Source organism: Scyliorhinus canicula, chromosome 30 (genome assembly GCF_902713615.1).
Source record: "Scyliorhinus canicula chromosome 30, sScyCan1.1, whole genome shotgun sequence".
Classification (NCBI taxonomy): domain Eukaryota; kingdom Metazoa; phylum Chordata; class Chondrichthyes; order Carcharhiniformes; family Scyliorhinidae; genus Scyliorhinus; species Scyliorhinus canicula.
This window is the reverse complement of record NC_052175.1, coordinates 10,679,500-10,694,793: the sequence shown is the minus strand read 5'-3', so window position 1 is coordinate 10,694,793 and position 15,294 is coordinate 10,679,500. Positions and strand designations below refer to the sequence as shown.

Sequence of the window (15,294 nt, the reverse complement as noted above, 5' to 3'; positions counted from 1 at the left end):
GCAGATTCTCAGGGTGGGTCAATGCAGAGTCTCAGGGTGGGTCAATGCAGAGTCTCAGGGTGGGTCAATGCAGAGTCTCAGGATGGGTCAATGCAGAGTCTCAGGGTGGGTCAATGCAGAGTCTCAGGGTGGGTCAATGCAGATTCTCAGGGTGGGTCAATGCAGAGTCTCAGGGTGGGTCAATGCAGATTCTCAGGGTGGGTCAATGCAGAGTCTCAGGGTGGGTAAATGCAGATTCTCAGGGTGGGTTAATGCAGATTCTCAGGGTGGGTCAATGCAGAGTCTCAGGGTGGGTCAATGCAGAGTCTCAGGATGGGTCAATGCAGAGTCTCAGGGTGGGTCAATGCAGAGTCTCAGGGTGGGTCAATGCAGAGTCTCAGGGTGGGTCAATGCAGATTCTCAGGGTGGGTCAATGCAGATTCTCAGGGTGGGTCAACGCACATTCTCTGGGTGGGTCAATGCAGAGTCTCAGGGTGGGTCAACACAGAGTCTCTGTGTGGGTCAACGCAGAGTCTCAGGGTGGGTCAACGCAGAGTCTCAGGGTGGGTCAATGCAGAGTCTCAGGGTGGGTCAACACAGAGTCTCTGTGTGGGTCAACGCAGAGTCTCAGGGTGGGTCAATGCAGAGTCTCAGGGTGGGTCAATGCAGAGTCTCGGGTGGGTCAATGCAGATTCTCAGGGTGGGTCAATGCAGAGTCTCAGGGTGGGTCAATGCAGAGTCTCAGGGTGGGTCAATGCAGAGTCTCAGGGTGGGTCAATGCAGAGTCTCGGGTGGGTCAATGCAGAGTCTCAGGGTGGGTCAATGCAGAGTCTCAGGGTGGGTCAATGCAGAGTCTCAGGGTGGGTCAATGCAGAGTCTCAGGGTGGGTCAATGCAGAGTCTCGGGTGGGTCAATGCAGATTCTCAGGGTGGGTCAATGCAGAGTCTCAGGGTGGGTCAATGCAGAGTCTCAGGGTGGGTCAATGCAGAGTCTCAGGGTGGGTCAATGCAGAGTCTCGGGTGGGTTAATGCAGATTCTCAGGGTGGGTCAATGCAGAGTCTCAGGGTGGGTCAATGCAGATTCTCAGGGTGGGTCAATGCAGAGTCTCAGGGTGGGTCAATGCAGATTCTCAGGGTGGGTCAATGCTGATTCTCAGGGTGGGTTAATGCAGATTCTCAGGGTGGGTTAATGCAGATTCTCAGGGTGGGTTAATGGAAATTGACACTTTGGCTGTACTGCGCAGACTCGGGCCGGTGGTTTGAGCTGCGCATGCTCGCTGCTGCACCGGAAGGGGCGTGGTTTCGGCCGTGCCTACTTCCTGTCTCCCCCAGAACTCCGTACGGCAGCAAGATGGCGGACGTGTTGGATCTTCATGAGGCCGGGGCCGAGGATTTCGCCATGGACGACGAGGGGGACGGTGAGAGGCCCCGCCCACTTCCCAGCGTGACCCCTAACCTCCCCTTTCTGACCCTTCACCCCATCCCAGTCTGACCCATAACCCCCTCCCCCAGTCTGACCCCTAACCCCCTCCCAGTCTGACCCCTAACCTCCCCCAGTCTGACCCCTAACCCCCTCTCCCAGTCTGACCCCTAACCCCCTCTCCCAGTCTGACCCCTAACCCCCTCCCCTAGTCTGACCCCTAACCCCCTCCCCTAGTCTGACCCCTAACCCCCTCCCAGTCTGACCCCTAACCTCCCCCAGTCTGACCCCTAACCTCCCCCAGTCTGACCCCTAACCCCCTCTCCCAGTCTGACCCCTAACCCCCTCCCCTAGTCTGACCCCTAACCCCCTCCCAGTCTGACCCCTAACCCCCTCCCAGTCTGACCCCTAACCTCCCCCAGTCTGACCCCTAACCCCCTCCCCCAGTCTGACCCCTAACCCCCTCCCAGTCTGACCCCTAACCCCCTCCCAGTCTGACCCCTAACCTCCCCCAGTCTGACCCCTAACCCCCTCTCCCAGTCTGACCCCTAACCCCCTCCCCTAGTCTGACCCCTAACCCCCTCCCAGTCTGACCCCTAACCCCCTCCCAGTCTGACCCCTAACCTCCGCCAGTCTGACCCCTAACCCCCTCTCCCAGTCTGACCCCTAACCCCCTCCCCTAGTCTGACCCTTAACCTCCCCACTCTGACCACCCCATCCCACTCTGACCCCTAACCCCCTCCCCAGTCTGACCACTAACCCACTTCACCCCATCCCACTCTGACCCCTAACCCCCTCCCCCAGTCTGACCCTTAACCTCCCCACTCTGACCACCCCATCCCAGTCTGACCCCTCACCCCATCTGCACCGTGACCCCTAACCCCCTCAACCACCGACCCCTAACTCCGTACCCCAGCATGACCCCTAACCCCCCCCCCCCACTGTGACCCTACCCTCCCCTCCCAGCGTGACCCTGACCCCCCTCCCAGGTGTGACCCATCACCACCTGAGCCTGCCAGTGGTACCATGCGAGTGTGACCCCTGCCACAGTGTGACCCCTCACCTGCCCCCCCCCCCCAGCATGACCCCTGCCACAGTGTGTGTTGTTCCTCGTTGACGCTCCCCCTCCTCTGTTTCTCACACTCACTCTCTTCTGTTCTTCCCACAGAAAGCATTCACAAACTCAAGGAGAAGGCCAAGAAGCGGAAGGGCCGAGGTTTTGGCTCAGGTGAGTGGTTGTGGATGATATTGTGCTGATGCTGCGCTCGCGTGATCAGCACGGTGGAGGGTCATAGAATCCAATCCCTGCAGTTCAGAAGGAGGGCATTCGGCCCATCAATATCTGCAACAGCCCTCTGATAAAGCACCTTACCAGCCTGCAGCCTCACGGCGCTGAGGTCCCAGGTTCAATAAAGGCTTTGGGGTCACTGTCCGTGTGGAGTTTGCACATTCTCCCCTGTCCCTGATGGAATGCATCCCAGAGTGCTAAAAGAGATGGCTAGGGAAATTGCAAATGCATTAGTGATAATTTACCGAAATTCACTAGACTCTGGGGTGGTCCCGGTGGATTGGAAATTAGCAAACTTGACACCACTGTTTAAAAAATGAGGTAGGCAGAAAGCAGGAAATTATAGTCCAGTGAGCTTAACTTCGGTAGTAGGGAAGATGCTGGAATCTATCATCAAGGAAGAAATAGCGAGGCATCTGGATAGAAATTGTCCCATTGGGCAGATGCAGCATGGGTTCATAAAAGGCAGGTCGTGCCTAACTAATTTAGTGGAATTTTTTGAGGACATTACCAGTGCAGTAGATAACGGGGAGCCAATGGATGTGGTATATCTGGATTTCCAGAAAGCCTTTGACAAGGTGCCACACAAAAGGTTGCTGCATAAGTGGGGTGATCATTGTTCGGCACAACATCGAGGGCCGAAGGGCCTGTTCTGTGCTGTACTGTTCTATGTTCTATGTTCTATAAGATAAAGATGCATGGCATTAAGGGTAAAGTAGTAGCATGGATAGAGGATTGGTTAATTAATAGAAAGCAAAGAGTGGGGATCAATGGGTGTTTCTCTGGTTGGCAATCAGTAGCTAGTGGTGTCCTTCAGGGATCAGTGTTGGGCCCACAATTGTTCACAATTTACACAAATGGTTTAGAGTTCGGGACCAAGGGCAATGTGTCCAAGTTTGCAGACGACACTTGAGATGAGTGGTAAAGCAAAAAGTGCAGAGGATACCGGAAGTCCACAGAGAGATTTGGATAGGTTAAGTGAATGGGCTAGGGTCTGGCAGATGGATTAAAATGTTGACAAATGTGAGGTTATCGATTTTGGTAGGAATAAAAGCAAACGGGATTATGATTTAAATGATAAAATATTAAAGCATGCTGCTGTGCAGAGAGACCTGGGTGTGCTTGTGCATGAGTCGCAAAAATGTTGGTTTACAGGTGATTAAGAAGGCGAATGGAATTTTGTCCTTCATTGCTAGAGGGATGGAGTTTAAGACTAGGGAGGTTAGGCTGCAATTGTATAAGGTGTTAGTGAGGCCACACCTGGTGTATTGTGTTCAGTTTTGGTCTCCTTACCTGAGAAAGGACGTACTGGCGCTGGAGGGTGTGCAGAGGAGATTCACTGGGTTAATCCCAGACTGAAGGGGTTGGATTACGAGGAGAGGTTGAGTAGACTGGGACTGCACTCGTTGGAATTTAGAAGGATGAGGGGGGATCTTATAGAAACATATAAAATTATGAAGGGAATAGATAGGATAGATGCGGGCAGGTTGTTTCCACTGGCGGGTGACAGCAGAACTAGGGGACATAGCCTCAAAATAAGGGGAAGTAGATTTAGGACTGAGTTTAGGAGGAACTTCTTCACCCAAAGGGTTGTGAATCTATGGAATTCCTTGCCCAGTGAAGCAGTTGAGGCTCCTGCTCCTAGTTCTTATGTTCTAATGTTTATGCTTGCGTGGGTTTCGTCCCCACAACCCAAAAGATGTGCAGGCTAGGTCGATTGGACATGCTAAATTGCTCCTTAATTGGAAAAAATGATTTGGGGATTGTAAATTTTTTTTTAATTAGTACCTTACTGAGACCCCGCACTCCATAACCCCACCCAACCTTTTGGGCACTAAGGGACAATTTAGCACGGCCAATCCACCTAACCTGCACATCTTTGGACTGTGGGAGGAAACCAGAGCACCCACGCAGACACAGGGAAAACGTGCAGACTCCGCACAGACAGTGACCCAAGCCGGGAATCAAAGCTGGGACCCTGGAGCTGTGAAGCAACTGTGCTAAGGGCAGCACGGGTAGCATTGTGGATAGCACAATCGCTTCACAGCTGCAGGGTCCCAGGTTCGATTCCGGCTTGGGTCACTGTCTGTGCGGAGTCTGCACATCCTCCCCGTGTCTGCGTGGGTTTCCTCCGGGCTGCTCCGGTTTCCTCCCACAGCCCAAAGATGTGCAGGTTAGGTGGATTGGCCGTGATAAATTGCCCTTAGTTTCTAAAATTGCCCTTAGTGTTGGGTGGGGTTACTGGGTTATGGGGATAGGGTGGAGGTGTTGACCTTGGGTAGGGTGCTCTTTCCAAGAGCCGGTGCAGACTTGATGGGCCGAATGGCCTCCTTCGGCAATTTTCCGTATTGTCGGGTAGATGCCAGTGTTGTAGCTGTACTGGAACAGCTTGGCTCGGGCTGCGGCAAGTTCTGGAGCACAAGTCTTCATGACTATTCCCGGAATATTGTCAGGGCCGTTGCAGTATCCAGTACCTTCAGCTGTTTCTTGTCATAATGTGGAACAAAGAAAAGTACAGCACAGGAACAGGCCCTTCGGCCCTCCAAGCCTGTGCCGACCATGCTGCCCGTCTAAACTAAAACCTTCTACACTTCCAGGGTCCGTATCCCTCTATTCCCATCCTATTCATGTATTTGTCAAGATGCCCCTTAAATGTCACTATCGTCCCTGCTTCCACCACCTCCTCCGGCAGCGAGTTCCAGGCACCCACTACCCTCTGTGTAAACAAAACTTGCCACGTACATCTCCTCTACACCTTGCCCCTCGCACCTTAAACCTATGTCCCCTAGTAATTGACCCCTCTACCCTGGGGAAAAGCCTCTGACTATCCACTCTGTCGGTGCCCCTTATAATTCTGTCGACCTCTATCAGGTCGCCCCTCAACCTCCGTCGGTCCAGTGAGAACAAACCGAGTTTATTCAACCGCTCCTCATAGTTAATGCCCTCTATACCAGGCAACATCCTGGTAAATCTCTTCTGCACCCTCTCTAAAGCCTCCACATCCTTCTGGTAGTGTGGCGACCAGAATTGAACACTATACTCCAAGTGTGGCCTAATTAAGGTTCTATAAATTGCTTCACACCCTCCTCCCTGGCTTGAGGGTTCCGGTTTTATGCAATTCACCATCAATCTGAAACACATCATTCACCCCCGCCGGATCCAGAATCACCTCCCCCCTCTGTGTATCTCACTTTCCCAATCTCTCTCGCCGCCTCCTATTTCCTCGGCTATTCGTACACCTCCCCCTTCACCCTCCTCAGCTGTCCCTCCGCCTTGCCTGTGGACAGGAGCCCAAATTCCAGCTGCAGTCTCTGCCGCTCCTTCAGACGCCTGAGTCATCCGGAGACTCCGTGTACCTCCTGTCCACCTGTAAAATTTTGCCTCCCAATCTGTCCAACTCCGCCTGTGGGCCCGAGTTGAGATGAACTCCCCCACCCCCCAAAATGCATTGCCTCACAGTTGTCTGGATTAAACTCCATCTGCCATCTCTCCGCCCAAGTCTCCAACCGATCTATATCCTGCTGTATCCTCTGACAGTCCTCATCGCTATCTGGAGTGAATGAACTTGGCTGAAGATTGACGTCTGTGATGCTGGGTACCTCGGATCATCCACTCAGCGCTCCCTCAGTACTGACCCTCTGACAGTGCAGCGCTCCCTCAGTACTGACCCTCTGACAGTGAGGCACTCCCTCAGTGCTGACCCTCTGACAGTGCGGCGCTCCCTCAGTACTGACCCTCTGACAGTGCGGCACTCCCTCAGTACTGACCCTCTGACAGTGCGGCGCTCCCTCAGTACTGACCCTCCCACAGTGCGGCACTCCCTCAGTACTGACCCTCCCACAGTGCGGCGCTCCCTCAATATTGACCCTCTGACAGTGCGGCACTCTCTCTGTACTGACCCTCTGACAGTGCGGCACTCCCTCAGTACTGACCCTCCCACAGTGCGGCACTCCCTCAGTACTGACCCTCTGACAGTGCGGCGCTCCCTCAGCACTGATCCTCCCACAGTGCGGCACTCCCTCAGTACTGACCCTCCCACAGTGCGGCTCTCCCTCAGTGCTGACCCTCTGACAGTGCGGCACTCCCTCAGTACTGACCCTCCCACAGTGCGGCACTCCCTCAGTACTGACCCTCTGACAGTGCGGCACTCCCTCAGTACTGACCCTCCCACAGTGCGGCGCTCCCTCAGTACTGACCCTCCCACAGTGCGGCGCTCCCTCAGTACTGACCCTCTCACAGTGCGGCACTCCCTCAGTACTGACCCTCTGACAGTGCGGCACTCCCTCAGTACTGACCCTCTCACAGTGCGGCGCTCCCTCAGTACTGACCCTCCCACAGTGCGACGCTCCCTCAGTACTGACCCTCTGACAGTGCGGCACTCCCTCAGTACTGACCCTCTGACAGTGCGGCACTCCCTCAGTACTGACCCTCCCACAGTGCGGCACTCCCTCAGTACTGACCCTCCCACAGTGCGGCACTCCCTCAGTACTGACCCTCCCACAGTGCGGCACTCTCTCAGTACTGACCCTCCCACAGTGCAGCACTCCCTCAGTACTGACCCTCCCACATTGCGGCGCTCCCTCAGTACTGACCCTCTGACAGTGCGGCACTCCCTCAGTACTGACCCTCCCACAGTGCGGCGCTCTCTCTGTACTGACCCTCCCACAGTGCGGCACTCCCTCAGTACTGACCCTCTGACAGTGCAGCACTCCCTCAGTACTGACCCTCTGACAGTGCGGCACTCCCATAGTACTGACCCTCCCACAGTGCGGCACTCCCTCAGTACTGACCCTCCCACAGTGCGGTGCTCACTCAGTACTGACCCTCCCACAGTGCGGCACTCCCTCAGTACTGACCCTCTGACAGTGCGGCATTCCCTCAGTACTGACCCTCTGACAGTGCGGCGCTCCCTCAGTACTGACCCTCTGACAGTGCGGCGCTCCCTCAGCACTGACCCTCTGACAGTGCGGCACTCCCTCAGTACTGACCCTATGACAGTGCGGCACTACCTTAGTACTGACCCTCCGACAGTGCAGCACTCCCTCAGTACTGACCCTCCGACAGTGCAGCACTCCCTCAGTACTGACCCTCCCACAGTGCGGCACTCCCTCAGTTCTGACCCTCTGACAGTCCGGCACTCCCTCAGTACTGACACTCTGACAGTGTGGCGCTCCCTCAGTACTGACCCTCTGACAGTGCGGCACTCCCTCGGTACTGACCCTCTGACAGTGCGGCGCTCCCTCAGTACTGACCCTCCGACAGTGCGGCGCTCCCTCAGTACTGACCCTCCGACAGTGCAGCGCTCCCTCAGTACTGACCCTCCCACAGTGTAGCACTCCCTCAGTACTGACCCTCTGACAGTGCAGCACTCCCTCAGTACTGACCCTCTGACAGTGCGGCACTCCCTCAGTACTGACCCTCTGACAGTGCGGCACTCCCTCAGTACTGACCCTCTGACAGTGCAGCACTCTCTCAGTACTGACCCTCTGACAGTTCGGCTCTCCCTCAGAACTGACCCTCTTATGGTGCAGTACTCCCTCAGGACTGACCCTCCAACAGTGCGGCACTCCCTCAGTACTGACCCACAGTGCGGCGCTCCCTCAGTACTGACCCTCTGACAGTGCAGCGCTCCCTCAGTACTGACCCTCCAACAGTGCGGCTCTCCCTCCGAGATGTGACTACCTCTTGACACAAAGAATCCGGGATTTTTCCCGTTCCTTGACACTACGCATTGTCTCGTTTTGCCTCCAACTGATCCATCTCTGAGCAGAAGCTGCTCGAACCTTAAACCCTTACCCTCCCCCCAACGTGTTTCCCCTTGAATCAAACTGACATCCAGGAGTTCCCACATGCTACAGGAGCAGCACATCACCTGTCCTCCAATCCTGACCTGTTTCTCCCGGTTCAAATCGACATCGAGGAGTTCCCACATGCTGCAGCAGCAACACATCACCTGTCCTCCAATCCTGATGTGTTTCCCCCTAGATCAAACCGACATCCAGGAGTTCCCACGTGCTTCAGCAGCAACATATTACCTGTCCTCCAATTCTTAATGTGTTCTCATCAACTAATTATCTTAAACGATTACATCTTGCAATTTTCTTTCCGAAACATTTTATTAACTTGCCTCGCGTTGCTCGTCTATTTTGATCCGTGGGAATAGAATGAACCTTATTCACTCAGATACTAACCAAATAATTAACTCCTGCACTTGAGAAAGCCAAATCATTCCCGAACTCCCAGCACTCTAATCTAAGCAGCACTCCTTGCAGTGCAGTGTGCTTGCTGAACAGGGACTGGGGTCATCCTGTGCTGCGACCTGATGACTGACTCTCTTTGTGTGCAGAGGAAGGGGCCCGGTCCAGGCTACGGGAGGACTACGACTCTGTGGAGCAGGATGGCGATGAGCCAGGACCACAGCGCTGTAAGTACAGCCTGCAAAGGTGCAGTATGGTGCGCAGCGCGGGGGCGAGGTAACTGTGATGTACAGGGATTGGGGGGGAGGTTGTTGGGTTGACTGTGAGGTACAGGCTCTCCCTGTGCTGGGATTGGGATGACTGTGAGGTACAGGCTCTCTCTGTGCTGGGATTGGGATGACTGTGAGGTACAGGCTCTCTGTGCTGGGATTGGGATGACTGTGAGGTACAGGCTCTCTCTGTGCTGGGATTGGGATGACTGTGAGGTACAGGCTCTGTGCTGGGATTGGGATGACTGTGAGGTACAGGCTCTGTGCTGGGATTGGGATGACTGTGAGGTACAGGCTCTCTGCTGGGATTGGGATGACTGTGAGGTACAGGCTCTGTGCTGGGTTAGGGATGACTGTGAGGTACAGGCTCTGTGCTGGGATTGGGGTGACTGTGAGGTACAGGCTCTCTGTGCTGAGATTGGGATGACTGTGAGGTACAGGCTCTCTGTGCTGGGATTGGGATGACTGTGAGGTACAGGCTCTGTGCTGGGATTGGGGTGACTGTGAGGCTCTCTCTGTGCTGGGATTGGGATGACTGTGAGGTACAGGCTCTCTGTGCTGGGATTGGGATGACTGTGAGGTACAGGCTCTCTGTGCTGCGATTGATTGGGATGACTGTGAGGTACAGGCTCTCTGTGCTGGGATTGGGATGACTGTGAGGTACAGGCTCTCTGTGCTGGGATTGGGATGACTGTGAGGTACAGGCTCTCTCTGTGCTGGGATTGGGATGACTGTGAGGTACAGGCTCTCTCTGCTGGGATTGGGATGACTGTGAGGTACAGGCTCTCTGTGCTGGGATTGGGATGACTGTGAGGTACAGGCTCTGTGCTGAGATTGGGATGACTGTGAGGTACAGGCTCTGTGCTGGGATTGGGATGACTGTGAGGTACAGGCTCTGTGCTGGGATTGGGATGGCTGTGAGGTATAGGCTCTGTGCTGGGATTGGGATGATTGTGAGGCTCTCTCTGTGCTGGGATTGGGATGACTGAGGTACAGGCTCTGTGCTGGGATTGGGATGACTGTGAGGCTCTCTCTGTGCTGGGATTGGGATGACTGTGAGGTACAGGCTCTGTGCTGGGACTGGGATGACTGTGAGGTACAGGCTCTCTGCTGGGATTGAGATGACTGTGAGGCTCTCTGTGCTGGGATTGGGGTGACTGTGAGGTACAGGCTCTGTGCTGGGATTGGGATGACTGTGAGGTACAGGCTCTGTGCTGGGATTGGGATGACTGTGTGGTACAGGCTCTGTGCTTGGATTGGGGTGACTGTGAGTTACAGGCTCTCTCTGTGCTGGGATCGGGATGACTGAGGTACAGGCTCTGTGCTGGGATTGGGATGACTGTGAGGCTCTCTCTGTGCTGGGATTGGGGTGACTGAGGTACAGGCTCTGTGCTGGGATTGGGATGACTGTGAGGTACAGGCTCTCTGTGCTGGGATTGGGATGACTGAGGTACAGGCTCTGTGCTGGGATTGGGATGACTGAGGTACAGGCTCTGTGCTGGGATTGGGATGACTGTGAGGTACAGGCTCTGGGATTGGGATGACTGTGAGGTACAGGCTCTCTCTGTGCTGGGATTGGGATGATTGTGAGGTACAGGCTCTCTCTGTGCTGGGATTGGGATGATTGTGAGGTACAGGCTCTCTATGCTGGGATTGGGATGACTGTGAGGTACAGGCTCTCTCTGTGCTGGGTTTGGGATGATTGTGAGGTACAGGCTCTCTATGCTGGGATTGGGATGACTGTGAGGTACAGGCTCTGTGCTGGGATTGGGGTGACTGTGAGGTACAGGCTCTCTCTATGCTGGGATTGGGATGACTGTGAGGCTCTCTCTGTGCTGGGATTGGGATGACTGTGAGGTACAGGCTCTGTGCTGGGATTGGGATGACTGTGAGGTACAGACTCTGTGCTGGGATTGGGATGACTGAGAGGTACAGGCTCTCTGTGCTGGGATTGGGATGACTGAGGTACAGGCTCTGTGCTGGGATTGGGATGACTGTGAGGTACAGGCTCTGTGCTGGGATTGGGATGACTGTGAGGTACAGGCTCTGTGCTGGGATTGTGATGACTGTGTGGTACAGGCTCTGTGCTGGGATTGGGATGACTGTGAGGTACAGGCTCTGTGCTGGGATTGGGATGACTGTGAGGTACAGGCTCTGCTGGGATTGGGATGACTGAGTTACCGGCTCTGTGCTGGGATTGGGATGACTGAGGTACAGGCTCTCTGCTGGGATTGGGGTGACTGTGAGGTACAGGCTCTCTGCTGGGATTGGGATGACTGTGAGGTACAGGCTCTGTGCTGGGACTGGGATGACTGTGAGGTACAGGCTCTGCTGGGATTGGGATGACTGTGAGGTACAGGCTCTCTCTGTGCTGGGATTGGGATGATTGTGAGGTACAGGCTCTCTATGCTGGGATTGGGATGACTGTGAGGTACAGGCTCTCTGTGCTGGGATTGGGGTGATTGTGAGGTACAGCCTCTCTGTGCTGGGATTGGGATGACTGTGAGGTACAGGCTCTCTATGCTGGGATTGGGGTGACTGTGAGGTACAGGCTCTTTCTGTGCTGGGATTGGGATGACTGTGAGGTACAGGCTCTGCTGGGATTGGGGTGACTGTGAGGTACAGGCTCTCTCTGTGCTGGGATTGGGATGACTGTGAGATACAGGCTCTGTGCTGGGATTGGGATGACTGTGAGATACAGGCTCTGTGCTGGGATTGGGATGACTGTGAGGCTCTCTCTGTGCTGGGATTGGGATGACTGTGAGGTACAGGCTCTCTCTGTGCTGGGATTGGGATGACTGTGAGGTACAGGCTCTCTCTGTGCTGGGATTGGGATGACTGTGAGGTACAGGCTCTCTCTGTGCTGGGATTGGGATGACTGTGAGGTACAGGCTCTGTGCTGGGATTGGGAATGACTGTGAGGTACAGGCTCTGTGCTGGGATTGGGATGACTAGTGAGGTACAGGCTCTGTGCTGGGATTGGGATGACTGTGAGGTACAGGCTCTGTGCTGGGATTGGGATGACTGTGAGGTACAGGCTCTCTGTGCTTGGATTGGGATGACTGTGAGGTACAGGCTCTCTGTGCTGGGATTGGGATGACTGTGAAGTACAGGCTCTGTGCTGGGATTGGGATGACTGTGAGGTACAGGCTCTGTGCTGGGATTGCGATGACTGTGAGGCTCTCTCTGTGCTGGGATTGGGGTGACTGTGAGGTACAGGCTCTGTGCTGGGATTGCGATGACTGTGAGGTACAGGCTCTCTGTGCTGGGATTGGGATGACTGTGAGGTACAGGCTCTCTGTGCTGGGATTGGGATGATTGTGATGTACAGACTCTGTGCTGGGATTGTGGTGACTGTGAGGGACAGGCTCTCTCTGTGCTGGGATTGGGATGACTGAGGTTCAGGCTCTGTGCTGGGATTGGGATGACTGTGAGGTACAGGCTCTGTGCTGGGATTGGGATGACTGAGGTACAGGCTCTCTCTGTGCTGGGATTGGGATGACTGAGGTACAGGCTCTGTGCTGGGATTGGGTTGACTGTGAGGTACAGACTCTATGCTGGGATTGGGATGACTGTGAGGTACAGGCTCTCTCTGTGCTGGGATTGGGATGACTGTAAGGTACAGGCTCTCTGTGCTGGGATTGGGATGACTGTGAGGTACAGGCTCTCTCTGTGCTGGGATTGGGATGACTGTGACGTGCAGGCTCTGTGCCGGGATTGGAATGACTGTGAGGTACAGGCTCTGTGCTGGGATTGGGGTGACTGTGAGGTTCAGGCTCTCTGTGCTGGGATTGGGATGACTGTAAGGTACAGGCTCTCTCTGTGCTGGGATTGGGATGACTGTGAGGTACAGGCTCTGTGCTGGGATTGGGATGACTGTGAGGTACAGGCTCTGTGCTGGGATTGGGATGACTGTGAGGTACAGGCTCTGTGCTGGGATTGGGGTGACTGTGAGGTACAGGCTCTGTGCTGGGATTGGGATGACTGTGAGGTACAGGCTCTGTGCTGGGATTGGGATGACTGTGAGGTACAGGCTCTGTGCTGGGATTGGGATGACTGTGAGGTACAGGCTCTCTGTGCTGGGATTGGGATGGCTGTGAGGTACAGGCTCTCTGTGCTGGGATTGGGATGACTGTGAGGTACAGGCTCTCTGTGCTGGGATTGGGATGACTGTGAGGTACAGGCTCTGTGCTGGGATTGCGATGACTGTGAGGTACAGGCTCTCTCTGTGCTGGGATTGGGATGACTGTGAGGTACAGGCTCTCTGTGCTGGGATTGGGATGACTGTGATGTACAGGCTCTGTGCTGGGATTGGGGTGACTGTGAGGGACAGGCTCTCTGTGCTGGGATTGGGATGACTGTGAGGTACAGGCTCTGTGCTGGGATTGGGATGACTGTGAGGTACAGGCTCTGTGCTGGGATTGGGATGACAGTGTGAGGTACAGGGTCTCTGTGCTGGGATTGGGATGACTGTGAGGTACAGGCTCTCTCTGTGCTGGGATTGGGATGACTGAGGTACAGGCTCTGTGCTGGGATTGGGATGACTGTGAGGTACAGGCTCTCTCTGTGCTGGGATTGGGATGACTGAGGTACAGGCTCTGCTGGGATTGGGATGACTGTGAGGTACAGGCTCTCTGTGCTGGGATTGGGATGACTGTGAGGTACAGGCTCTCTGCTGGGATTGGGATGACTGTGAGGTACAGGCTCTCCCTGTGCTGGGATTGGGATCACTGTGAGGTACAGGCTCTGTGCTGGGATTGGGATGACTGTGAGGTACAGGCTTTCTGTGCTGGGATTGGGATGACTGTGAGGTACAGGCTCTCTGTGCTGGGATTGGGATGACTGTGAGGTACAGGCTCTGTGCTGGGATTGGGATGACTGTGAGGTACAGGCTCTCTGTGCTGGGATTGGGATGACTGTGAGGTACAGGCTCTCTGTGCTGGGATTGGGATGACTGTGAGGTACAGGCTCTGTGCTGGGATTGGGATGACTGTGAGGTACAGGCTCTCTCTGTGCTGGGATTGGGATGACTTTGAGGTACAGGCTCTCTGTGCTGGGATAGGGATGACTGTGAGGTACCGGCTTTCTCTGTGCTGGGATTGGGATGACTGTGAGGTTCAGGCTCTCTGTGCAGTGATTGGGATGGCTGTGAGGTACAGGCTCTGTGCTGGGATTGGGATGGCTGTGAGGTACAGGCTCTCTCTGTGCTGGGATTGGGGTGACTGTGAGGTACAGGCTCTCTCTGTGCTGGGATTGGGATGACTGTGAGGTACAGGCTCTCTGTGCTGGGATAGGGATGACTGTGAGGTACCGGCTTTCTCTGTGCTGGGATTGGGATGACTGTGAGGTACAGGCTCTGTGCTGGGATTGGGATGACTGTGAGGTACAGGCTCTGTGCTGGTATTGGGATGACTGTGAGGTACAGGCTCTCTGTACTGGGATTGGGATGACTGTGAGGGACAGGCTCTCTGTGCTGGGATTGGGGTGACTGTGAGGTACAGGCTCTCTCTGTGCTGGGATTGGGATGACTGTGAGGTACAGGCTCTCTATGCTGGGATTGGGATGACTGTGAGGTACAGGCTCTGTGCTGGGATTGGGATGACTGTGAGGTACAGGCTCTCTGCTGGGATTGGGATGACTGTGATGTACAGGCTCTCTGTGCTGGGATTGGGATGGCTGTGAGGTACAGGCTCTCTGTGCTGGGATTGGGATGACTGTGAGGCTCTCTCTGTGCTGGGAGTGGGATGACTGTGAGGTACAGGCACTGTGCTGAGATTGGGATGACTGTGAGGTACAGGCTCTCTCTGTGCTGGGATTGGGATGACTGTGAGGTACAGGCTCTCTGTGCTGGGATTGGGATGACTGTGAGGTACAGGCTCTCTCTGTGCTGGGATTGGGATCACTGTGAGGTACAGGCTCTGTGCTGGGATTGGGATGACTGTGAGGTACAGGCTCTGTGCTGGGATTGGGATGACTGTGAGGTATAGGCTCTCTGTGCTGGGATTGGGATGACTGTGAGGTACAGGCTCTGTGCTGGGATTGGGATGACTGTGAGGCTCTCTGTGCTGGGATTGGGATGACTGTGAGGTACAGGCTCTCTGTGCTGGGATTGGGATGACTGTGAGGTACAGGCTCTCTCTGT

At 55.0% G+C, this 15,294-nt stretch overlaps 1 protein-coding gene and 1 long non-coding RNA gene across 2 annotated transcripts in view; both read left to right on the top strand.

Moving 5' to 3' along the window:
- The first annotated feature begins 1,253 nt into the window (after positions 1–1,253).
- LOC119958670 lies at positions 1,254–9,110 on the top strand. The gene is made up of 3 exons (XR_005459048.1): positions 1,254–1,396; positions 2,567–2,626; positions 9,033–9,110. It is a non-coding gene; the product is annotated as an uncharacterized LOC119958670 (long non-coding RNA).
- Positions 9,111–10,453: 1,343 nt separating this feature from the next.
- The window catches only part of tlr21 (toll-like receptor 21), an 8,071-nt gene continuing 3,230 nt past the window's right edge, over positions 10,454–15,294 (top strand). The window contains exon 1 of the mRNA XM_038787067.1: positions 10,454–10,462. Coding sequence (XP_038642995.1) covers positions 10,454–10,462 — 9 coding nt within the window. The remainder of the gene's footprint in view (positions 10,463–15,294) is intronic.